Here is a 25,060-nt window from a genome sequence, read left to right on the forward strand (position 1 = left end):
TTTTTTTTTTGTTTGTTTTGTCTTGAAGGGTCTTACTGTGACTGCGACACATTTTGGGCATATCAGCGCCAGTAACAAAGAAGAAAATGGTATAGTAATAGTAAAAAAGTTCTAAAATTATTACGATAAAAGAACCCAAGAAAAAGAAAGACAAAGGGGAATTGGTTCAAACAGGGAACAGCTGTAGATTCCAAGAGCATACCATCAATGTACTCAGTTTGAGATCAGCAAAACGAAACGTCTCATCCAGACACCAGCACCAAGACGAAAACATTAAAATGCTTACAAGATATGTTCAAAACAAAAATATAACTATCAGTACATAGATATATGATTACAAAGGAAACAATATCACCTCCCAAAAAAAACACTGTACATTTGACTGTTTCCCTCTCAGTAAAAGATTCTAGCAAGGACCACGACAAATCCCATTCCAAGATAAAGACAGAAAGCGACTCGGAAGACAGATATAGGGGGATAGAAGTAGAAGACACAGTAAGTACCTCCATGCCCACTATAGGAGGTCTGGAACCCGACCCAGGAAGACACAACAGGTGACCTCCTACCAACCAATGGAGGTCAAAAGTCACCACCCAGTTATCATACTGAGAGAATGTTAAAAAAAAAAAAAAAAACAGCATTTGTATTTGACAATAGAGCAAAAATCGGAGTTGGTAACTCTGTGCAAGACATGAAGTCAGTCTAAAACGAAATGACAATGTGAAATTGAATGTAAGCTTCAATGTAATATACAAAAACAGATAAAATGGGACATTTCGGGTTTCCCCTTTATCAATGCAACAAAACAGATGAATGAAACACTACAGATGAAGAAGTATAAGACAATGTGGTCGTGGCGTTGTTAAGATGAAGCTTACATTACATTCAATTTCACATTGTTACTTATTTTTTCGAGCTCCCAGCAGCAACATTTACATTTTGTCAGTCAGGTTAAAGTGAAATCAAACCCCTCCTGTAAAAGCTGACCTGTAAATGTCTGAGCCTATCTCTCTAAATTGACAAGCGTTCAGCAATGTCGTGCGCTCTCTCTCTCTCCCTTCCCGTGCATGCACACACACACACACACACACACACACACACATTTTCACCTATATTATTATGACAATCTAATATATCATATATGTATTTCGTTAGCTATAATTATGTTTACTTGAAAAAGGCCAAAGGCCAAAACGTCGTTTGTTTTGTGTTGTTTCCTTCTTTATACGAGTCATATTTACTCAATTTATCTTTCTCTCAGCAAGGAAACACAGACTGGGGAACAAAGGAAATATGTATGATTCGCCATTGCAACAATTTTGAGAGCGGATTAATGTCATTTCAAAGAGGATTTAAAACAGAGAAGAAAAAAAAGGTAAAATACATTAATTTGCATTGTGCTCCTATGGTTATAAATACAAAACTTAAGATAAAATGCAAGGATTCGGAAAATGTATTCTAAAATGAAAACCAAAACAAAGCATTCTATGAATGTACAACATAATCAGGTGTAATACATTTAATTCCATTCAAAGTGGAAAGGGAAAAGATCTCGACAATCTTCCAAGAAAATTTTTAAAAAAACAAACAAAAGGAACAGGGAATGACCCAAATCACAGTCAATTCCTCCACTCTACCACACGAGATGAAACACGCAATAACATTCTTTTTCAAATCTGAACTAGTAGTAATAACGATGAATAAATTCCAACATTCTCCATGGTTACCATTACATATGTGACCCATTGCCTCAATACAGTATTATGTCAGGATGAACCAGATTACAAAAATTGAATTTTAACTGAAAATGGTTGGAAATATATTTTTATTTAAACTGAGACATCTACATCCCTGATTGATATTTTGAATCTATTTCCAAATCCATTGTATTTATTTTCCAACAATACTCTACACGTTTTTATATTTCACTTTCTATACTGCATTACACAGTTCCTCCCCGCATCCCCTTTTTTGGCTTAATTAATTATGCACCTTTTATAAATATCTACAGTTTTATTTTAATCCGTACTTCCTTACAAAGGAACATACTATTACCTTCCCATCAATGTTTTTGTTTATGCATCTTAACAAGGCCACTACCACATTATCTAATTCATCTGTAGTGTTTCATTCATCCCGTTTTGTTGAGAAAGGGGAAACCAGAAACAACAATTTTATATTTTTTCGTATATTAAATTGAAGCTTACATTCAATTTCACAATGTTATTTCTTGGAGATTCGAGAAGCAACATTTACATTACTTTGGTAGTTTGGAAAATTACATTCATTCTTCTGAATGGAATATCTGGATTTAGACCTGAAGTTCATTTTCAATACAGGCTCACTCGGACAGCACACTGGATTGAGGCAGTCGAATCAATTTATATACAAAAAAAAACAAAAAAAACAGGTGAGGATGACAATGATAAAAACAACGATGATGGCGATAACAAGACAAATTCCTTTCTCAGTAATGCAGATCTGCCAACCCTTCACATTCCAAAAGAGGAATCAAGAGCGCCTGAAAATAGGAATTTGAGACAAAAAATAAGAATTTCACCTCTCTCACCCCCGGAAAATAGGAATTTGAGACAAAAAATAAGAATTTCACCTCTCTCACCCCCCCCCCCCCCCCCCCCCCATATCTTTGCTTTTTTTTTTTATTCTTACCATTATCATCATTTTTAAAAATCGGAATTTTAGAGACAATGACCGAATAGTACAAAAAGGAAGTGTGAAAATAGGAATGATTCCATCAAAAACTGAAGGGTTGGCAGGTATGAGTACTGGCAGAAAGTATTGATGTGGTTGTCATTGGTTCCGTTGTGGTTCATAACAATACACAACAATTTCATCGTGCAGGACGGGTTTTTTAAAATCTTTATTTAAGAACTAAGGAGCTATTCAGGATCTCTCTACATATCAGAAATTTCTGGATTCCGAAGAGGCCGAATGAATCCCTGAAGAACTAAGAAATACTGCAGTGCCCTCTGTACTCAAGTCACATCAATATCTTGACAGCCTCAAAACTCCGGCCCAATGAAAAGAATTAAGAACATGGATGGAGAGAGCAGCTATACTTATAAACCATGACTGAATCACACAATTGTCAGCAAGCGTCATTTGGACTGCGAGGCTTACTACTACTACTACTACTATTCAGCTTTCAACATCATGTAGAAAGAACCATGATGAGATGTCTAAAGATCTAAAGTACTCATAAATATCATAACTCTCTCCTTACTGACCATTTAATGGATATTTCTCAAAACATAATATAAGATTTTAAAACTCTAACCCAAAGGGGATAAGAACATACTAAATCATTTCTTGTGCATTTGCATATATTATATATGCATACATTGTCGCCATAGATTCTCAACTTTGTGTTTATACATTTTTATGCGCGCCACGTTTATAAACGAATTCCATTTTTTTTTTTTGGATGAATAAAGTATATATTAGTATTATTAACTATAACATAAAATGACTTCAAAATTTGTGACGTACAAAAGACATCTCAATGAGAGAAAAAATGCTATTTCATAGTAACGAATGTGACGATTTTCCTATGGTTGGTAAGGAGAGAGAGGGTTAAAACAAAGTTTGGCAAAGCTGGCCTGTACATGTAAAAAAAGTAAATATTTTGGAGAAGTCCGAATTTTTTAAATATCTTGTCATCAACCCAAAATGTATGATTTTCATCGTTATTTATAAAGCTTTTCATTCCAAGATGTGACATTCAATCAAATTGCCATTTTCGACTTGAGTATCAATAATAATTTCAACTTTCAACAAAAAAAGCTGGATAAAAAATCAATAACAGGAGGAATGTGATACTGAGCAAGTTTGACTCCGGTTAAAAAATCTATAGACAGACCTGTCATTTATAATTATAACCTTTAATTAAATGTTATCGGATGTATTTATTAAAAATACGAATCTCAAGTCTGTATAAATCCAAAATGCATGATTTCTATCCTCACCGTGGCTAAAAAAAACAAACAAAAAAAAACAAAAAAACCCTGGACATTTTTCACCATGGTACTCATCACCATACTTAAAATAGTAGGGCCTATGTTTTTTAAAAAATCAAAAATTTTATACCTTTTTCATTTTCTGTCCAAAACTTGTTTTTCAACTGATTGGCCTTTTTGCCTGTGGATGACTGGAGAAAATAACTGGAGGGAAGGAACATTTCAACAGCCAGAAAAATGGAATCTTTGACATGCATTCTCACTTTACAGTGCATTAAATTGATGTCAGGCAGTCGAAATTGATCACAGATCTAATCCTCAGCAAAATAAGTCACATTTTTGAAGTATTTCCCTCCAAAATTTGGGTCACATTTTCAAAGTATTTCCCTCCAAAATTTTGGTTACATTTTCGAAGTATTTCCCTCCAAAATTTTGGTTACATTATCGAAGTATTTCCCTCCAAAATTTTGGTTACATTTTCGAAGTATTTCCCTCCAAAATTTTGGTTTGAAAATCAAAATCTAATGAAAAAAAAAACAAACATCTGAATTTGGCACCCCAAAAATGAGCAAATTTCAATCGTGTAATCTGGAAAATAGAAACCGGAAACTCGAATACCCGCCATGAAGGATATACTTGAATATTTGGATAAACAGAGAAAAATTTCTCCAAACATCCTAACATCTAGCTGTCTCCTTCTTGGGGACCATCAGATCCAGGGACTAGAAAAAAATTAAAGTTGTCAAATTGCAGAACAGGCACAGGAAAGGTGCATGGTACATCACATCATATAGAGGAATAGAGGAGATATTACCAGCAACAAAATTATTACAACATGTCTATGCCATGGGCCAAAGTTGGCAACGCTCACTACTTCGCCTGAAAGTGTTGATCTGAATGCCATACACAAGAAACCTGAAACAATCTAGCACCGTTGTCGTCGTCGTAGTAGTAGTAGTAGTCAAGTGGTGGTCGGTGATACAGTAAATGATGATGATATGGTAATGGTGGCAAATGCGGGTGAACTGTCGACTCCCTCACTGGCAAAAAATATCAATTAACCAGCAAGACACACAGTCCTAGAAATTCTCATTCACCGGCATTTCCGTCGTATGGAATGGTCTATGCATGGATGTGTTATCTACACATTCCAGTCCTCCAATTCTAAAATTTAACACAACACAAACCAGTCGACAATGCAATCGATGAAACACGTGTCACAATCCCAGAAAAACAATGAAATCTGATGCTTCCATTTTGATTTTCTAGTCTCAAATTTGAGATGGTTCAACAGTCATAAATAACAATGAAACTCGAGTTTCAAAACTTTAATAAACTCGTATCCACAAACTTGAGACTACCTAAAACAACAACGTGTTAAAACAGTGGCTGTTGACCTTTTGGGTTCAACAAATTACTATGTACAAAACAGGCTTGAGGGTAATGCAATCTGTGAAAGAAAAAGAAAACATGGTTGAAAAGGACTGGTAAGTATAATAATAATAATAATAATAATAATAATAATAATAATAATAAATAATAATAATAATAATAATAATAATAATATAATAATAATAATAATATATAATAATAATAATAATAATAATTGATAATAATAATAATAATAATAATAATGATAATAATAATAATAATAATATAATAATATAAATAATAATAATAATAATAATAATAATAATAATAATAATATAATAATAATAACAATAATATAATAATAATAATAATAATAATAATAATAATAATAATAATGATAATAATAATAATAATAATAATGATAATAATAATAATAATAATAATAATAATGATAATAATAACAATAATAATAATAATAATAATAATAATAATAATAATAATAATAATAATAATAATAATAATAATAATAATAATAATAATAATAAAAATTGTCAATTATTTAGCGATTTACCCCGTTGTCACAGGCCCTAAGCGCTTTACAGTGATATAAAACAAAACATATTACTGTAAGACAAGTGTTGAGGGAAAAGTGATACAAATTGAATTTAACAACAACAAAATATGACAATAGAATTGCAACTTATGACGTAAAAAGATAAAACTTATTTATAAATCTATTTTTATTTTTTATTATTAAAAATTTTTTATTTAATAGCTTGCGTCACATGGTACTTGATGCAAACCTTATTAAATTTTCTGAAACAAAAATAGAAAACAAAAAAAAACAAACAAAAAAACATGATTGCAAAGGACTGTAAGTTATACAAAATTATTATTTAAAAAAAACAAAAAAGTTTACATCACATGAATACACGATATAATCTTATTAAATTTTCAGAGACAAAGCGTATTTGCGGCTATGTGGTCTTGTGGTATGACACTCACTTTCGGATCAGAAGGTCCTGGGTTCGAGCCTCACTCAGCGCATAGTTGAGTCCTTGGAAAAGACTCTTTACTCACATTCTCTAACCGTATTCAGGGGTAAAATGAGTATCTGGCCGTTTACATCAATGTCTCTGTCCAAAACAATTGTAATATCGTACAACAGGCATCATGTCACGTCCTACATGTTAAGTATTGCTGTTGGCTAGGGACCCCTTGTAAAGCGCTTTTGAGCACGTTGGGTGGATATTGCGCTATATGAAGCTCAATTTGTTTTTCTCTGTGGGAAACAGTTTTAACATCGCCTATCAGGCGTCACGTCTCTCCAGGGAGACCATACTCCTAGCCTACACGAATAACGTTTGTTTTCCAATTTGGAATATTTTAGAGAAAAAAATCTGGCACCTAATTCACTCTTCTTCCGCTTTGACCACCAAAAATAGATCCAAGAATTAATGATAATTTCAACCTGACATCACAAGAAGTTTGAATCAAAGTCATTGGCGAAAAATACAATGAAGGCAAATATGTGAAGAGTGTTCATAATTCAAACAACCCTTTCTTTATTTGACAATACTTAGACGTTAATTCATGTTTACAACTAACTAATGAAAGTCTTTCAGGTAATATCGTTACCCATGCTACTTTTTTTAAGCGTAGGGTAAAGCAGGGTAAAAAAAAGTTGGCGGTAGGGTAGAAACGGTAAGCCAGCATGGCAACACTGAGTCTCAGCACAGTGAAAGTGACTTTTGGTAAATTATCTAGGTATAAACCAATATTAGTATTGACAAAAGAAATAATAAATAAATTAAAAGAAGTGAGAAGCATTTGGTGGTTGAAAAAATGCTGGATAATATCAGAGACGCCAACCAATAATGCCAATTTGACAAATCAAAAAAGAACCCCCCCCCCCCCCCCCCCCCCGCCAGATTCTCACTTTGAAATCCGGTGTGTTTTATCCGTCAAAATTAAATGCTTAAAATGTCAATCAAAATAATGACATTAAGAACTGCAAGCCTTTGCTATTGAAATCAAATAGAAAAATGGCATTACCAATGTTTAATTATTCTAATATTAGTCAGTTTACTCATGAACATCAGTAAATTATTACGGAATAAAACCAAGGGAAAAAAAAAAAAAAAAAAACATTTTAAAATTCTGGGCAGGATTTATTTTATTAAAAAATGGTAGGGGCCGCCTGAAGCAGGTGATTGTAAAATACTAACGAAAGAGTGAAAATGGAGAGGCTTCGTATGGGAACAAAACAGAACAGAACAGAATTTAGGGTTTGTACCCGAAACGTCGACTGTCTTATTTGTTCCCATATGAAGCCTCTCCATTTTCACTCTTTCGTTAGGATTTATTTAATTAAAACCTTTAATTACCACCATGACAAAATCAGCAGAACATTCCTGCGAATTCCCAAAAAGAAAGATTGTCACAACGAACTATGGCATAAGAATGCCGACAATAGAATACCTCAATAGCAGCATGGGTGAATGCAGCCAGGGGCATCACAAACAAACAAACTTCCAATATACGTACCCGCGTTGCATCCCCATGGTTGTGCTATGAAGATCCTGTCCCCAAATCTATGCCTTGCTGTTGTAAATGCGACCTCAGTATTGCATTTTCTTGTTTCAGTTCTTCTACTTGTTGTTTCAGGATTTCATTATCTACATTCATTCTCTCCGCTTCTTTCACACTCTCGGCTAATCGGTTGTTGGTGGTCCGCAATTCTTGGATATATTCACAGGCCTTCGATAAAATACCCCCTTTACTCTAAGACAATGAAAAAGAAAAATTTAAGGTTCTGATGATGCAGACCAATCACAAGCAACAGCAACAAAAAAAAATGTGCATATTTTAAATCTCAATTCCAAGAAAAAAAAATGCACAAATGCACCCCAAATGCACAATTTCTGTCTAGTTTTCAAAGTAGTCCAATCTGGTTACACATCCTTCTCTGACTAAATATTTTCACGTGGATGATTCAACTTGATGCGTATTTCAATGACGTAGCAGACATCAGGTTTCGTATATTTGTTAATCATCTGTTTGTTGACTGTTGCCATACCTATGGCAGGTTCACAATTCTAACGCTTTAAAACAAAAAAAAAAATAATAATAAAAACAAATGATATAAAAAAAAAAACAAGAGAGAGAGAGAGACAATGAGATGACGTAATGATATCAAAACTATATATATATCTCAAGAATAAGGTATTGGGAGAAGGGGGGGGGGGGGGTTATTGAAGAATACTAGACAGAAATAGTGTTTTTAGTGGTCCCCTACCTCCGCTGTTAAGATATTGAAAAAAAAAAAAGTTTATCGACTCATTTAGGCACCTCTACTAATTAGTTAGAAATGCACAACAACCAGCCTGGTACCTCACCCGAGAGGGATTTTTGGGATGAAAATACAGGAGATTGTCTAATAAAATATATATATATATATATATATATATATATATATATATATATAATAACTAAAGCCGGTGATTCAGCATCCGTGATGTACTATATTGATTGAACCACTACCCATAATCGCTCGTCCTAATCAAGTTTCACAACTTAAAAAAACCCCAATAAAATGCTACCAAATTTACGATGTCAGTGACATTTCTTTTCTTTAAAAAACAACCTTGTACTGCGAATGTCCGACTTATTCAGACCAAAGAGTCAAATTTTCGACTTTATCTACCCGACCTCGCTGAACAATCTGATACAAGTATTCAGGATCTCTACTCTACAGTGACAGAGGTAAAATTCAAGGATGTTCATTCAAAGTGAGCTTACAGCTTGGGTCTGTTTGATTGGTTCTTGGGCACAATCCGGTACCAATTTGGACAGCTGTACGATCCAGTTGTTGATTTTATCCCTCCTCCTCCTCTCAACTGCAAGGATATAAAGCAAATTATAAATTGATGATATGTCAGTTGCCAATGATTACATACCGATAACAATAATGATAATGATGATGACAATGGTGATGATAAATGTAAAAAAAAAAAGTTAAAAATTAAATAATTGCACAAGCACTATCGAAAACCTTGCATTTTTTTTCTTTTTGGTTGTGTAATAAAGTTGGTTTTTTTTGTTGTTAAGGGTTTTATGGTGCTTGCAACACATTTAGGTTATATATTGAAAAATTAAAATTCAGTAATTATTACGTCAATTTTTAGTAATATGACAAGGAAATTCGTAATTTCTGAAATTGTGTATGAACAACTACAATATTATTATTATAGTAGAAGTAGCTGTTTTTCTTCTTATTATTATTATTATCATCATTATTATTATAGTAGTAGCTGTTTTTCTTCTTATTATTATTATCATCATTATTATTATAGTAGTAGTTGTTATTTTTCTTCTTATTATTACTTTTAATAAATTATTACTAAGAATTAAAAATTCGTAATTTTCCAAAAAAAATGTGTCTAAATTTCGTAAAATTACGAAAAATTTGGCAGGTATGTATATACATAAAAACCTAAGACAAAAATGACTGACCTTCGTTGTGTGTGGCTCTCCTTCTATCATCTCTAGAAGATCTTGCGCCATCTAATTTAGGGGTGAATGTGGTGCGTGGGGCTATCTGTCGCTGGCCTTGCAGGACATCTTGGGGGGACATCATCACGTAAAACTGACCTGTGAGATACAAATGGGAAAGTATGTAGTAAAATCAAAACAAAAAATTTACTGAAAATAAAGAACAGCTCGAAAAAATATTTAATATTGCCCAATAGGTGACATGTTATGTCCTGCATGTTAAATGTTGCTGTGGGACCCCTTGTAAAACGCTTTGAGCATGTTTAGTGGATATTGTGCTCTATAAAAGCTCTAGTTAAGTCAAGTTAAGGACAGCCCCCATTTTATCAGGACAGTTCGACCGCTATGGAGTTTTAAAAATCTTAATCAGATTGAAGACTGTGAGTGACGTATTACCAACCTCCGACAGATTCAGCCCCTTGTGTCGCCACCACCGATGTCCCGTCCCCTGCTCCAGCTGCTGTAGGAAAATATGCAAACTTGGGTTCACTGACATCGGGCGTAGGGCTGCCACCATTGCTGAAAGGACTTTGTAAGACTGCCTAGAGAACAGAATAATGGTATCCAGTTGATAACAATGTAAAAAAAAATTTTTTTTTAATAAAAAATATAAAAATAAAAAAGTAAAAAATACAATATTAACAATAATGGAATAGACCCAAGAGACAAATTTCTCCTAGGAGATGAATTAAGGGAATTTTTAAAAAAATAACAATAATAGTAATAAACAGTTATAATGTAAATGTTGCAGCCCGAAGCCTGAAGACATAAATAATAACAATGAGAAATTGAATGTAAGCTTCAATTTAATATACGAAAACAGATAAAATGGATGTTTCAGGTTTCCCCTTTATCAACAAAACAGGATGAATTAAACACTTCAGATGAATGAGATAATGGGGTATTGGCGTTGTTAAGATGAATAAACAAAAACAATGTTTAGTAAATTGTTTATCTAGATCTGAGAATCACCTACCTGTTGACCGGCAAATCCTGTAGCCCCTCCCACAACTTGAGCTGTAGTCTCAGTGCCATCATGGGCCACTTGTACTACTCTGTAGGTCACCTGACCACCTGGGATAAGAAATAAACACAAGTAAAGGAATGTCATTTAAAATTTTGAGTTTCAAAGTAAAGAATGAAACAAAAATAAAAACAACAAAACATTGAAAATGAAGGAGCGTGGGATCATTATTCCTTTTAACTCCATATGGACAGTAACACACTTTATAGTCACCTGGAACAACTACAAAAGACGTCTAACTTCTACGTCATGGCACAAGACCGAAGGGCTAGAGCTCAGGTGGTCGCTGGTTCGGATAAGTAAGTAACTCCATCTGGAGCATAGGGCGTCCACCACAGATCTCCATCTGGGACAGTCTTTGGCTTTTAGGTGTGCCATCCAAATTGATAAGTTTGCAAACTATTCACAACAGAGCCCAAAATTTATTTAAATATCTAATGACCCGATTTTAGAAATTCTATATATAATATAATCTCCACCGGCTACCTGTTGGTGAAAGGATTGTTTTCAAAACTTGTAACATTGTTCTTAAATTATTAAAATAATCAACCACCAGTAAATTTATATCAAAATCATAATTCAACACAGCCACTAAGGTCAACTGAAGCCACTCTTTTAATGGTCCCAAAAAGTAATAAGTCTTTTGCTTGTCTCGTGGAACGTGCTCTCCCAAGATGCAAAAATAATTAGGGCCAGTCAGTTAAAAACACCTTGAGACAGAATTTTTAAGAGCAAGTGAATAATTTCGCATACAGAAGACGCCTTAAATTTAAATTTAATTTTACTCCAAGTTTATTCTTAAGCTAAAATTGTCAATCACCATTTTATATATAATCTAAACCTTTTTTTTTTCCAAACTTTATTGTAATTAATCAACTTCAAATGTCTTTCGTAAGAAGAAGTTATTAATGTTAGTGAGGAAGATTGGTGTAAGTATGTGTGTGTGTGTGTGTACATTTGTGTGTGAGTGTTGATGTATGTGTGTGTGTGTGTGTGTTGCTGTATCTGTGTACTCAAAATAGCAAATGAATGAATCGGAATGACAATAAATAATGTAAAGCGCTGCTGAGCCTTTCTGAGGAAGTTGAACACAATAGAAGTAATCTATTATTATTATCATCAAACACTTCACAATATTAATAATATTATCCACTGAACACACAATAATATCAAGATTACACATTCAGAGATGCCAATTTTCAATTTGATTCACAGGAATTTCAGACACCACTCGGAGGAATTTCAATGCCGAAAGAGGAATTTTCGCACACACACAAAAAAAGGGAATTGGGATGGTATTTGATATTGTGTTTAAATATTGTATAGATCTAAATATATAACTGATTAGAACTATATTATGATATATAAACACATTGCCAAATACAACCCCAAAGTTTCCTTATTTCAAATGAAGTAAAGTTCCAAAACCTAATGGTAGTGATTGTAGTAATGGTGGTAGTGAGGATGATGTGTTGGTGGTTGTATTAGTAGTAGTAGTGATGATGACGATATGTTAATGGCTGTTGTAGTTGTAGTAGTAGTGAAGATGTGGTAGTGTGGTGGTTGTAGTTGTAGTATTAGTGTTGGTGGTTGCAGTATTAATGATGATTTGGTGGTGGTGGTTGTAGTAGTAGTGGTAGTGATGGTCGTTGTAGTAATAGTGGTCGTGATAAAGATGTGGTGGTGGTGGTTGTAGTGTGTGTGTATGTATGTGTGTGTTTGAGAGAGAGAGAGAGAGAGAGAGAGAGAGAGAGAGAGAGAGAGAGAGAGAGAGAGAGAGAGAAAGAGAGAGAGAGAGGGGAGATGAAAGTGCATGCAGTGATAAGTAGAGCAACATGAAATTGATAAACTTACGAGGCTAAAGTTTGAGGTCAAAGTATTTGTGATTAGCTATTATTGGCAAGTACAGGAAGGTAAACATGGAAATTAATCCAGTGAGCGCAACGAATTTGATTTGTGTGTGTGTGCGTGTGTATGTGGATGTCTGTGTGAAGAGAGAGAGAGAGAGAGAGAGAGAGAGAGAGAGAGAGAGAGAGAGAGAGAGAGAGAGAGAGAGAGAGAGAGAGAGAGTCCAACATCCCCAGTATTCTTTTTTTTAATAATGTTCTAGTAGGGGGTTTGGGAGGGGGGACTTTTTTTCGTCTTTTTTTTAAAGTCTCCCCCCTCCCAAACCCCCTACTAGAACATTATAAAAAAAGTTTTCCCCCTCCCAAACCCCCTACTAGCACATTATAAAAATAAAGAATACTGGGGATGTAGGAGCTTTCGGAAGGCCTCCCAGAGAGAGAGAGAGAGAGAGATAAAGAGAGAGAGAGAGATAAAGAGAGAGAGAGAGAGAGAGAGAGAGAGAGAGAGAGAGAGAGAGAGAGAGAGAGAGAGAATGCTGAAAGTACATGCAGTGATAAGTAGAGCAACATGAAAATGACAAAATAACGAGGCTAAAGTTTGAGGTCAAAGTATTTGTGATTAGCTATTACTGGCAAGTACAGGAAGGTGAACATGAAAATTAATCCAGTGAGCGCAATGAATTTGATTTGTGTGTGTGTGTGTGTCTGTGTGAATAGAGAGAGAGAGAGAGAGAGAGAGAGAGAGGAGAGAGAGAGAGAGAGAGAGAGAGAGAGAGAGAGAGAGAGAGAGAGAGAGGAGAGAGAGGAGAGAGAGGAGAGAGGAGAGAGAGAGAGAGAGGAGAGAGAGAATGCTGAAAGTACATGCAGTGATAAGTAGAGCAACATGAAAATGACAAATAACGAGGCTAAAGTTTGAGGTCAAAGTATTTGTGATTAGCTATTACTGGCAAGTACAGGAAGGTGAACATGAAAATTAATCCAGTGAGCGCAATGAATTTGATTTGTGTGTGTGTGTGTGTCTGTGTGAAAAGAGAGAGAGAGAGAGAGAGAGAGAGAGAGAGAGAGAGAGAGAGAGGAGAGAGGAGAGAGAGAGGGGGGAGAGAGAGAGGGAGAGAGAGAGAATGAGAGAGATAGAGAGAAAGAGAGAGATAGAGATTTGAGCTAAATTTGAAGGGTTTTTACTGGTTGCAGGAGTATTGGTGGTGGTAGGGGTGGCGTTGTGGTGGTTGTAATAGTAGTTGCAGGGATGGTGATGTGATGGTGGTGATAGAGATGATGATGTAATGGTGGTTGTAATTGTGGTGGCATGGTGATGTGGTAGTTGTTGTAATAGTGGTGGTAGGGATGGTGATGTGGTGGTTGTAGCAGTTTTGGTAGGGACGGTGATGTGGTGGTTGTTGCAGTAGTGGTGATAGGGATGGTGGTGTGGTTATAGTAGTAGTGGTAGTGATGGTTGCAGTAGTAGTGATGATGATGTGGTGGTGGTTGCAGTAGGAGTGGTAGTGATAATGGTGTGGTGGTGGTTGTAGTAGTAGTGGTAATGAAGATGATGTGGTGGTGGTTGTAGAAGTAGTGGTAGTGATGATGATGTGGTGGTGACGGTTGTTGCTGTAGTGGTAATGATGATGTGTTGGGTGGTGGTTGTAGTAATAGTGATGATGATGTGTTGGTGGTAGTTGTAGTGGTAGTGATGATGGTGGTGGTTGTAGTAGTAGTAGCAGCGGTGATGATGATGATGTGGTGGTGGTTGTAGTAGTAGTTGTAATGAAGATGTTGTGGTAGTGGTGGTTGTATTAGAAGTGACCCGAAATTTTTTGCTCCAGACCAGATTTTTTTCCGGTGAAACCGGAGTTTTGGCATCACTGCACATTTAAATCTAAGTATATCTTTTGTCCGTTCTTTGGATGAATATTTTATTATATTTGATGTTTATTTTGTTTTTAATTAGTTTTTTTTTGTTTGTTGCTTTAGGTCTCTTCCAACACAATTGAGGTTATATGAGAGACCGCTGAAACAAAAAACAAGCAATCTAACAAAAATAGTACAAATGTAAATCAAAATCATAACCTAAAGATATCATAAGCTAAATTATAAATAACCACGAACAAACAGGCAGAAGATTTACAGAAAAAAAAAATATCCCCTGTCAAAAATACAATCACAAACCAAAGAAGCAGGATAGGCTAGTAAAGAGAAGAAGAAACGACATCACTATCGGATCGTACACCCATGCGAACATCATAGGTATACGATTCAAGGGTGATGCTCCCATCCAACCACCCGCTTTAATTAGTTTAATATTTTCATCAATTAGTTCATGACAGTGTATACATCTGTGCTTATATAACGATGAATGATGTGTAACCTTATGATAATTTCCAATCAGGATCAATAAAGTATATCTTATCTAATCTCATCTTTAAATAAATAGGTTGTGCAATGTTAACAAGTGATGAATCACAGGAAACCGGTCTTCTTTGTGGAAAATTAAGCTTGTTCATGAGTACCAATGGAATTCAAAATTTATTGTCTATTTCATTTATATAATATCTGATTGATAGAGGAATATATGGAAGTGAGAAAAGTTGTTTCAATGATGCATGAAATGTAAACAGATGACCTACCAGCACCACTGTCAGCCCGTAGCTGATACTATAGGGTAGGGTCTAGTGTTGTTGTGCAGGAATATATGGAAGTGAGAAGGGTTGTTTCAATGATGCATTATTTCTAATGTAAAGTAGCAAATTATCCACGAAATACAAATAGCTGACATACCAGCACCACTGTCAGCCCGTAGCTGATACTGTAGGGTAGGGTCTAGTGTGATTGTGCAGGAACATAAGGAAGTGAGAAGGGTTGTTTCAATCATGCATTATTTCTAATGTAATGACGAAATATTAATAGATGACCTACCAGCACCACTGTCAGCCCGTAGCTGATACTGTAGGGTGGGGTCTAGTGTGATTGTGCAGGAACATATGGAAGTGAGAAGGGTTGTTTCAATGATGCAATATTTCTAATGTAATGTAGCAAATAGATGACCTACCAGCACCACTGTCAGCCCGTAGCTGATACTGTAGGGTGGGGTCTAGTGTTATTGTGCCTGCCGCTGACTGTTGGACACTGGCTATGGCTGCTGCCTGCTCGTCTGCATGATCTGAAGATGACAACAACAAGGCAAACTCCAATGAATGGACTGGACAAACTAATTCATAAATTATTTTTCATTTTTCTTTCCTAGAGGGTCTATTCTTGAGGTTAAAAAAAAAAACAAACAAACAAAAAAAAAAAACTATAGTCTAAGCCGGTATTGGGCACGTCACAATCTATCTTTCATTATAAGTTGTATTTCCAGTCACGAATCTGGATAATGATCACGTGACACAGCGCTTCCTCCTAGTGGCTGCTATCAGCATTAAAGTAGACGGAATAAGTTGTATTACCAGTCATGAATCTGGATGATAAATGCAGAGTTGACTATTAATAGTAAATCTGAAAAGTTGCTCAATTTCATGGCTTTCGGTAAATTGGGACGATTTGTCGGAAACCAAGCCGTCCCAATAAACCGACCTGGACTGTATTAGGATTAGAATAATGAATTTTATATCTTTTAAAATAATAAAGCGCATTTTTAAAAAAGTAATTTGTAGGTTAGCACAATTAGACATAAATATCAGGCTTACAAAAAGAAATGAATAAATACATAAATTATAAATTAAAATAAAAACTGTAATATAAACAAAAAGAGATTTAGTGAGTAGCAAAGTGCCAGAAGACAATAGAGAATAAAAATTTTGCTGCGGTGATGGGGGTTTGAACCCGCGACCTTACTGGTACGACAACTCTGCCTGGCCGGGAAGAGCGTGACTCTACCGTATGCATGAGCTATCCACGATCCCGATATAATCAATATAAACAAAATCACACTGCAAAGACTAATTATGTCGACAAACAAAAGAAGCCAACCATGCCGATTTATTTGCTCTCAATGAAGTCAGGAAATGATCCAAACCACTCAGCGGGTAAATATTTATAACTTAACCCAAATATCCCATTTATTTCAAACACAATCAATTATTGAATCATACACATGACTTCAAGTAATCACTCAGCCATATGAGAATCTTTCCACAGTTTTATAAAATCATATGTTCTCCACTTTGCATTTTTTCATATGAATTCTTATTTCCCAAATTACAGAAAACTAGTAACAAAATTTTACATTGAGGCAATGAGTTGTAAGTAAATGAAAAATACTAATGATTTCTATATTTCAAAAATATGGACGACTGGAAGCACTGAAATATGAAAGTACATGTTTGGCACAAAAGGGCAGCTTGCATCACATGAAAAGGATATGTGATTCCATAACCCAGCTGAGGATATAATCGAAGAGTTGTAATGTCCATAGTTTGCCAACTTTAAGAGGATTTAAGAATGCATGAAGTGATTTGTTGAAATGTAAAAATAAACTATTTGCACTCCATGTTTCTGTATTTTGGAGCCAAATATTATAAAAATGAAATAGTCACCAGTAAATTCTTATTATATATATTTGGCAAATTGGATTATAAGACACGCTAAGGCTCTGAAACCACTGGACCAACCAACTGTCACCAAATTTTGCATGGTGATTACAATTGGCATGAAGATGGTTTGGGTGTATTATGAGATTGATTACACATCTTGCTGATAATTTGGTCAAATCCCATCGAAAACAGAAGCCACCATTTTTAGCATATGGGTTGCGTGTCAACATTTGGGTTAGCGGGTATATGACAATGAGATTGGAGTACTTGCATTGAATCAATACCAATTAGTAGTTTCTCTCACTATTTTGAATACAATCAATTTTTAAAAAATTTATATGAACCATTTTCCATTCTTAACATTAGGAAAAAATTCTAAGAGAAGTGAGTAAATTATATAAGATATTAAATGCAGAAAATACATCTCTGTGCCCAAATAAAAAGCTCCACAGAGTTCTCGTATGAAGTCGAAAAACATATTGTTTATCAAGACAATAGAAATTGAGCTTAACTGTTATTCAATATTCCAATCATAAATTTTGATTTGATTAACTTATCATCTTGTTGTTTGTTTGTTTTTAGGTGTTTAACGGCGCTTTCAACACTATTTAGGTCATTTAAGCGCCCTTATCATCTCGTTAATTGAACAGACAGTTATGTTTGCTTATTGTAGAAAATTATATATAGTCAATAACGAGTTGTGTTGTAGAAATGATATTATTGTTTGACCAAATAAAGGTAACAAAATAAGGCAATTAAAATTCCAATCGCCAATCCATCCACCAATCTTGTCAACAGATCAAAACATATCATCATCATCTTCATCTGCCGCCTTCACTCTAGTTCCGGGGCAAAATACCAAGTTCAAGATTATTTTTAACACATACATAAATCAGTTATAGATCTTACCTAAATCTGCATCAACACCTCCTGCTAACTCCATCCCCGCGTCCAACTGGCTCAATTCTCTCTTTACTTTGCATACTGAGAAATAAAAAAATATATATATAAAGGGAGGTGCTATTGAATAAAAGAAAGGAAATATGTGCGCTTTTATGAGATGCTAATTAAAAATTCGGCTCACATGAATTTCAGACACCATTCGGAGGAATTTCAATGACGAGAGAGGAACGAGACAAGGGAATTAGGATATTTGGTTTTGTGTTTACATATTGTATATATATATAGTTCTAATTAGATAACTAATTAGAACTATACAATATGTAAATACAATGCCAGATACCATTCCAAAGTCCCTTTATTTCAAATGAAATAAAGCTCAAAAACAAAATGGTGATGATAACACGTGGGTGGTGGTTGTAGTAGTAGTATTGGCAGTGGTGATGATGTGGTTATGGTGGTGTTTGTAGTAGTAGTGGTAGTGGTAGTGATAATAATGATGCGGTGGTGGTGGTGGTTGCATTAGCAGTGGTGGTAAATGTAGTAGCAGTAGTAGAGATGATGATGTGGAGGTAGTGGTTGTAGCAGTAGTTGTGATGATGATGTGGAGGTAGTGGTTGTAGTTGTGGTGGTAGTAATGATGATGTGGCAGCTTTGGTTGGATAATGTGTCAGTAGTGGTTGTAGTAGTTGTGGTGATGATGATGTGCTGGTGGTGGTTGCAGTAGTAGAGGTGGTGATGTACCAGATTCGTAGATAAATATATCAAGTGTATAATAAACAATGCGATGTGCTGGCTTTGTCTCCTTATTAAAGAAAAAATTAAAGAAATTAAAGAAAGTCAAATGTCTTCGTCCTCTCATGTTCAATGCATGTGTTGTATGATGCGAGGGTTCACAGCGTAAAACGCGTACCCTTGTGAAGAATACAAGTATTCAAAAACTGTCCCAACTATCAGGAGCCTCTGTGGCATAATGGCAGCACATCTGACCGGCAATCAGAAGGTCTGAGGTTCGATCCCTTGTCGAGGTAGACTGATTTTTGGGATGGTTTTTTTCTTCTATCTTTCTTTTTTGTTGCTTTGTCTGGCACCTTTCAGACATACTTGTTCAGATCTCCTTATTAAAGTACACTGAATGTGGAACACTATACCATCCGTTATTGAATGAAACAAGGCGCACTAAACACTGCACTTCTTTATAATGAGCTCAGACCAAAACCACCTACGTTTACCCCCTCACACTGTTCAAATTCTTTGTAAAATTCAAGGAAAACTAGAACAAATAGGCCAGTCAAAACTAGTTCGAAATTTCAGTGCTGCACTATACAATACTAGTTACAAACAAACTCAAGACCTGCCACAAGCATCAAACAAGCAAATCTGTTATTTTTCGCAGTAGGTGATGAAACAAACATGTGGCTATATGGTCTAGTGGTATGACACTCGCTTTCAGATAGAAAGTTCCTGGGTTCGAGCCTAGCTCGACGCAAAGAGTCCTTGGAGAAGGTACTTACATTCTCTCACCGTACTCATGTGTAAAACGACTACCTGGCTATTAACAGCATTTTCTCTGTCCGAAAAAAATATGTAATATTGCCTAACAGGCATCATGTGCCATATTAAATGTTGCTGATGGACAGGGACCCTCTGTAAAGCACTGTGAGCATGGTCGGTGGATATTGCGCTATATAAAAGCACAATTTTTAAATTTCTATTTTAGATATCTAAAAATGATGTTTAGACACAAACTGCATGATTCCATCCCTATTTTGATCACACTTCATTTTAAAACAATACAAAAAAATTGTGATGTCATTCAGTTTTGTCACATGTAATAAATCTCTCACCCCCCACTGACAAATTCTCTTAATTTTTAAAAAAATCTACATAAAAAATGATTAAATCGGCCAAGTCTGCAACTTACCAAGCTCTGAATCCACGGCTGCTGACAGACGCATGTCATCGGAATCTGGCGAATCTTGGCTCTTGTCTTGACTGGGACAAGCGAAAATTAATAAAAAACAGCTATTACCATTGTTAACTTGTAATATTATGTGACCAACCAACCACCTCATAAAGGTATTATGCCAGGTTGATTTGATAAAAATTAAATCTATATATCAGTGATGATACTCACAAAAAGTCAAAAAGGAGGAAAAGTCTCGGAAAAACGGAAAACTCACCTAGAACATTCTTGCACCACAGGAAAGTAGGCAGGATGACTTCTTTTGAGTATAATTCTAAAACGCCCGGAGTCCAGTAAAAGGAGGAAATTTTTTTATATATATATTTTTTTTTTTAAAAAAGGAGGTATTTTTTTAAAGATTTATTATATTAAAAAAAAGTAAAAGGAGGAAATGAAGGAAATATCCGCGGATCGAGGATCTGAGGAGGAAAACCGAGGAAAGGAAAGAAAACCGCGGATTTCCGCGGAAAAGTATCATCACTGATATATAGTAAAAAATACAAGACTTAGATTTAGTACACATTTTTGTTAAAGGTTCATTTCTTAACTTGCAGAAAACTAATTCAGTGCAACCTCTGGATAACGACACCCCCTGGATAGACAAATCCCGATTTTTTTGCTATTTAGTATTTGTAATAAAAACCCCTAAATTATAGGGACACATATTTGAGCAAAACCCTTGTTTAGCGACATCGTTATAATAATAATCGGCAGAAGATGCGGATGCTTGATACGTAGACCATCATCATCTCGTACTGTTAACCAACATATGCGGCTATGTGGTCTAGTGGTATCACACTCGCTTTCGGATCGGAAGTTCCTGGGTTCGAGCCTCGCTCTGTGCATAGTAGAGTCCTTGGAGAAGGCTCTTTACTCACACTCACATTCTGATTGATTTTTTTTTTAAATTGGTAATTAGACATAAGTTGTAATGAATTCATTTGAATTCAAAACAAACAAGCAAAATAAAATAAAGAGTAACAAAGCTAAAGGGTACAACACTGCTGTTTATTTCTTCATAAAATCGGATCACTTAGTTATACTGCTGGAACCCAGCAAGTGACTGACAACAGCAGCTGCATGCTGTAAAATTGGCTACCTGGACGGTGATTCCCCTTTTTGAGGGTTAAGACGTAAAGTATTGCATTTTCGTGATGTAATACAACACCATATCTAGATGACCACTTACATTACAATAATATTAACTTATGGAACAGACAGTACTACTTTCACTTGTTATGTTGGTTCTTTTTTCGTGTTATTGTGATTATTCTTATAGGTTTTATAAGCAATTTAAAATCCCTACTATTTTAAACTATTTTTGCTGTTGTGCGGACAATAAAAAATTCAAATCTTTAAAATCAGATGCTTTGTCCAGTCTTAATATTTTTACACAAAGTAAAACATTCATTTTCTGGTTCAACACATTTTAACTACGTTTTTAATGGTGATAAATGTAATGGGCTGGACATAAGGTATGTTCTCTTCATTTGTATTTTGTATTGTATTTAACAGATATGGAGATAAGTGGATTAAACAATTTAACACACCCCTAAAGAACATATAAAGCAATATATTGTGTGTGTAGGTTTTACTTCACTATTCCAAATAGAAACAAAACCATCATCATTACACCATCACAGTGGCGTAGTAGATAATACAAGCAATGAATATGGCAGAAAAGGGCATTCCTCTCTCTCTCTCTCTCTCTCTCTCACACACACATGCATACATACATATAGATCCTGCATATACACACATACAAACGTAAACGACAGTCTAAGAGAAATGCATCACATTCACACTACACCTAATTCATATCACTGACAACAACGATATAACATCAACAGTTAGTACAGATAGTATTCCACAAAGGCAAGTTTGACTGGGGAAAATAAGAAGAGGGGGAGTGAGGGTGGGGGGGGGGGGGGAGTACTCAAACATAGCCAAGACAGAGAAAATAATAGTGGCACCTCCTAGGAATTATCAGAATTCAGACATTATTCTCAGTAGTCACAATGTACAAGTAGTGCAGCTGGTGAATAAAACCTTCCCACACCAATCAACAGAGACATGACTGAAACAAACCCATTCATTTCATATTTCTTAAATCAGTAACAGATGTGTCTTTAAGAACTATTATTGTATATATATATTCCTGTACTACAATAAGTATGACTTCTTCACTCCTTTACCATATTCGTGGGAACTTTAATGATAAAACTGTAGAATTGGTGTAGTAAAGTGTTCCACGGTCAGTGGGGAGTCCAGGAAATGATTACGACATTGTTTACATTGTGTAACTGGTCCAAATTCATCACCCACGATAGCCTAGGCATCTCATAGACTGCTAGATATTCCCAGTGAAATTTGATACCCCACCCCTACACCTGTTACATATTTGTTGAACTGAATTAACATTAGTGCAACAGAAAGTAGACGGTTTGTACTATGTACTATTGTGAATAATAATAAACTGCAACGTCTGATTGTTGTTGTAGGGATTCCAGAAACATTTGATTTAAATGATAAATGTAGTGAAAATGTGAGTCTACTTTGCTGTCTTCCTGAGAAAGAAATATACTGATGATATCTATGACATTTAGTCCACTGTGTGAGGGGGATTTCAATCTTTAACATGAGTGGTATAGGTTTACATTTAAGATAATTGTCGCTTGGATATGCCATTATTTATCAGACCAATTAGACTACTCGCTTCACTGACTTCAGGCACGTGCCATACCAGAGCGCAGGTAAAGAGAAGGAGAGTAGTGACCTCTTGACCTAGCATATCAACTAAGTGATCCGCTGGTAAACCACTGTGACAAAAATATTAACACCCATTTGCTCCGTCCCTTTCCCTTTCGATCATCTTTTCATCCAAATACACTATGGGTATTGTACCACTTTTCACATTTGGCGCCAGTGTGTCTAGACTAACGTGATGGGCATGGGAGTGTCACCAAAATCATGCAGATGAGCAGATGTCAAAAAATGACATAAAACACCACTTAGCGGAAAATGTTAGACACGGCAAAGAAGCGGAACATTTCTGAAACCAATCCTAAAATCCTGGAATTCCGTGGAAGATTATCATCACTGAGTGATGCTTTCAAGTTATGATTTTATTTGGTATGTTGCATTCTATGAAATCAGTGATAGTGATAATGCTCTTGACTCTTAAACACGTCCCTGTTTGATGTTTTGGTTTTTCAATAAAATCTGTCACCCTGTCTCTTATATTTATATCTTTAACTGGGTCCATATCCCCATTTTTACGTTAGCATGGCGCTTTTGTTTTCTTTTCAATCTAGCCCTGACGTTGAATAATACAAGTTATGATCGCTCACCCCAGTCCTCCCAGGCAACACTTTTGGTGGGCACTTTGATAACTCCAGTCCAGTGGCCGCCGATAGGCTCACTGTAAGGTGAAACTCGTTTTTTGGAACTTTATTTTTGACCCTTTACTGTGTTGGTCACCATGGCGTTATTTGTGAACCCATGTGACTAATTTTGGTATCATTATAAAGGGCACAAAACAAGCTTTCTAACGGTGTATTTCATTCTCAATTCCTGATTGTATTTCTCAGAAAACTTATGTAATAAAAATTTATAAATTTTTGAATTATAACAACTTTTTAAATTATGGATACATTTTAATTATACTTCATACATCGATAGACAATTAATTGAAGAACATCTCTGCCAAATTTCATAAAAATTGATATACTCGCTCATTATTTTATTTTTTCCGCCACCAACCCCACTTTTTAGGACAAAACCTCATATTATTTTCCATTTTCGTTTATCATTAATTTTTTCCAAACTTTCCATACATGAAAATGATTTATATGAAAATAAAGCTTATTTTCTGATCTTTAATATGATATCTAACTCTTGCCATTTATTTTTTAATTGAAGCAAAATTACTGAAAACAATAAGTGGGCCATGTTGACTGCAAGACTCAAAATTTCCCGATCGCCGCGAGATGCTGGTTTTGAGGCAGCAGTGAGATCACAGATTCTCTCTGTAAAGTTGACAAAAAATTTCAGTAGAAATATATAAATAACTCTGGAACCGTAGGTCGTAGAGAAACAAATAAGGTATCAAATTTTATGTTTTTTCAAGTCCCATCCCCCTGACTGAGTCAAATCAAGATATTTTGAGTTTGAAAATTTTATCAAAGTGCCCACTTTTGGTGTAGTTACAAGATTCGGATTAGAAGTAGAAGTAAAGACAACTTCTAAGTTGACATTGTTGATTCTAAGATGTTATACCGGGTTGGTTCATGGACTATGTGAATGTGTGTCAGTGTGAGGTTGAATTAATCTGATTCCATAAGTCATAAGTATGATTCATACTCATACTCATACACAAGACATAATTTCAATTTCAATCTTTGACTTTGTGTCATAAATCTGTTTATCACATTCACATTGTGGTTGATTTTTTAATTTAAACTTCTAAATTTTACATTATTTTTGGGTTATCAGATTTGCAACTAAGGCTTACTAAAGTTGACGTCGGATTGAACAGAAAACCAGTGCCAGCGTCCTGTGTCCAGTCAGTCAGTGGTCGTTCGGCAAGAATTTATTTCATTTTTAAAATTTTCTTTTAGTTGGGGGGTTGGTGTGGGACTCAGAAACTAATAGTTATGTAATGGCCTTATGTCGCATACTATTTTTGCAGTTCTAAATTTAGATGTCTGCCACGTGCATTGCCATCAAGTTCAAGTAAACGAGTGTTTCCAATCTGTCGTCACTCACAGTGAAGTTTGAGAGGAAAGCGAGATCACAACCTGTGGCCTATTTTCGTAAAGCAAACATCGCCATGAGAAAAATAGATCAGAATACAATATTGTAATTGGTTTTAGGGCAAATATTAATTTAGA

At 35.2% G+C, this 25,060-nt stretch overlaps 1 protein-coding gene across 2 annotated transcripts in view; it reads right to left on the minus strand.

Moving 5' to 3' along the window:
• Window positions 1–25,060, minus strand: part of LOC144959987 (upstream stimulatory factor 2-like) — a 25,465-nt gene continuing 405 nt past the window's right edge. The window contains exons 1-10 of one of the 2 annotated variants that reach the window (XM_078892886.1): window positions 24,682–24,868; window positions 20,127–20,197; window positions 18,212–18,286; window positions 15,820–15,930; window positions 10,879–10,976; window positions 10,303–10,444; window positions 9,864–10,001; window positions 9,150–9,247; window positions 7,896–8,132; window positions 2,652–5,427 (exon numbers count right to left, since the gene is read on the minus strand). In XM_078892886.1, the coding sequence (XP_078749012.1) occupies window positions 7,920–8,132; window positions 9,150–9,247; window positions 9,864–10,001; window positions 10,303–10,444; window positions 10,879–10,976; window positions 15,820–15,930; window positions 18,212–18,286; window positions 20,127–20,160 (909 nt within the window). In that variant the 5' untranslated portion in view covers window positions 20,161–20,197; window positions 24,682–24,868 and the 3' untranslated portion in view covers window positions 2,652–5,427; window positions 7,896–7,919. Of the gene's footprint in view, window positions 5,428–7,895; window positions 8,133–9,149; window positions 9,248–9,863; window positions 10,002–10,302; window positions 10,445–10,878; window positions 10,977–15,819; window positions 15,931–18,211; window positions 18,287–20,126; window positions 20,198–24,681; window positions 24,869–25,060 lie in introns of those variants that run through there. The other variant, XM_078892885.1, reaches the window with a different exon arrangement.

The sequence above is a fragment of the Berghia stephanieae genome, chromosome 14 (genome assembly GCF_034508935.2).
Source record: "Berghia stephanieae isolate SIO BIC M18660-M18661 chromosome 14, UCSD_Bste_1.3, whole genome shotgun sequence".
Taxonomy (NCBI): Eukaryota; Metazoa; Mollusca; class Gastropoda; order Nudibranchia; family Aeolidiidae; genus Berghia; species Berghia stephanieae.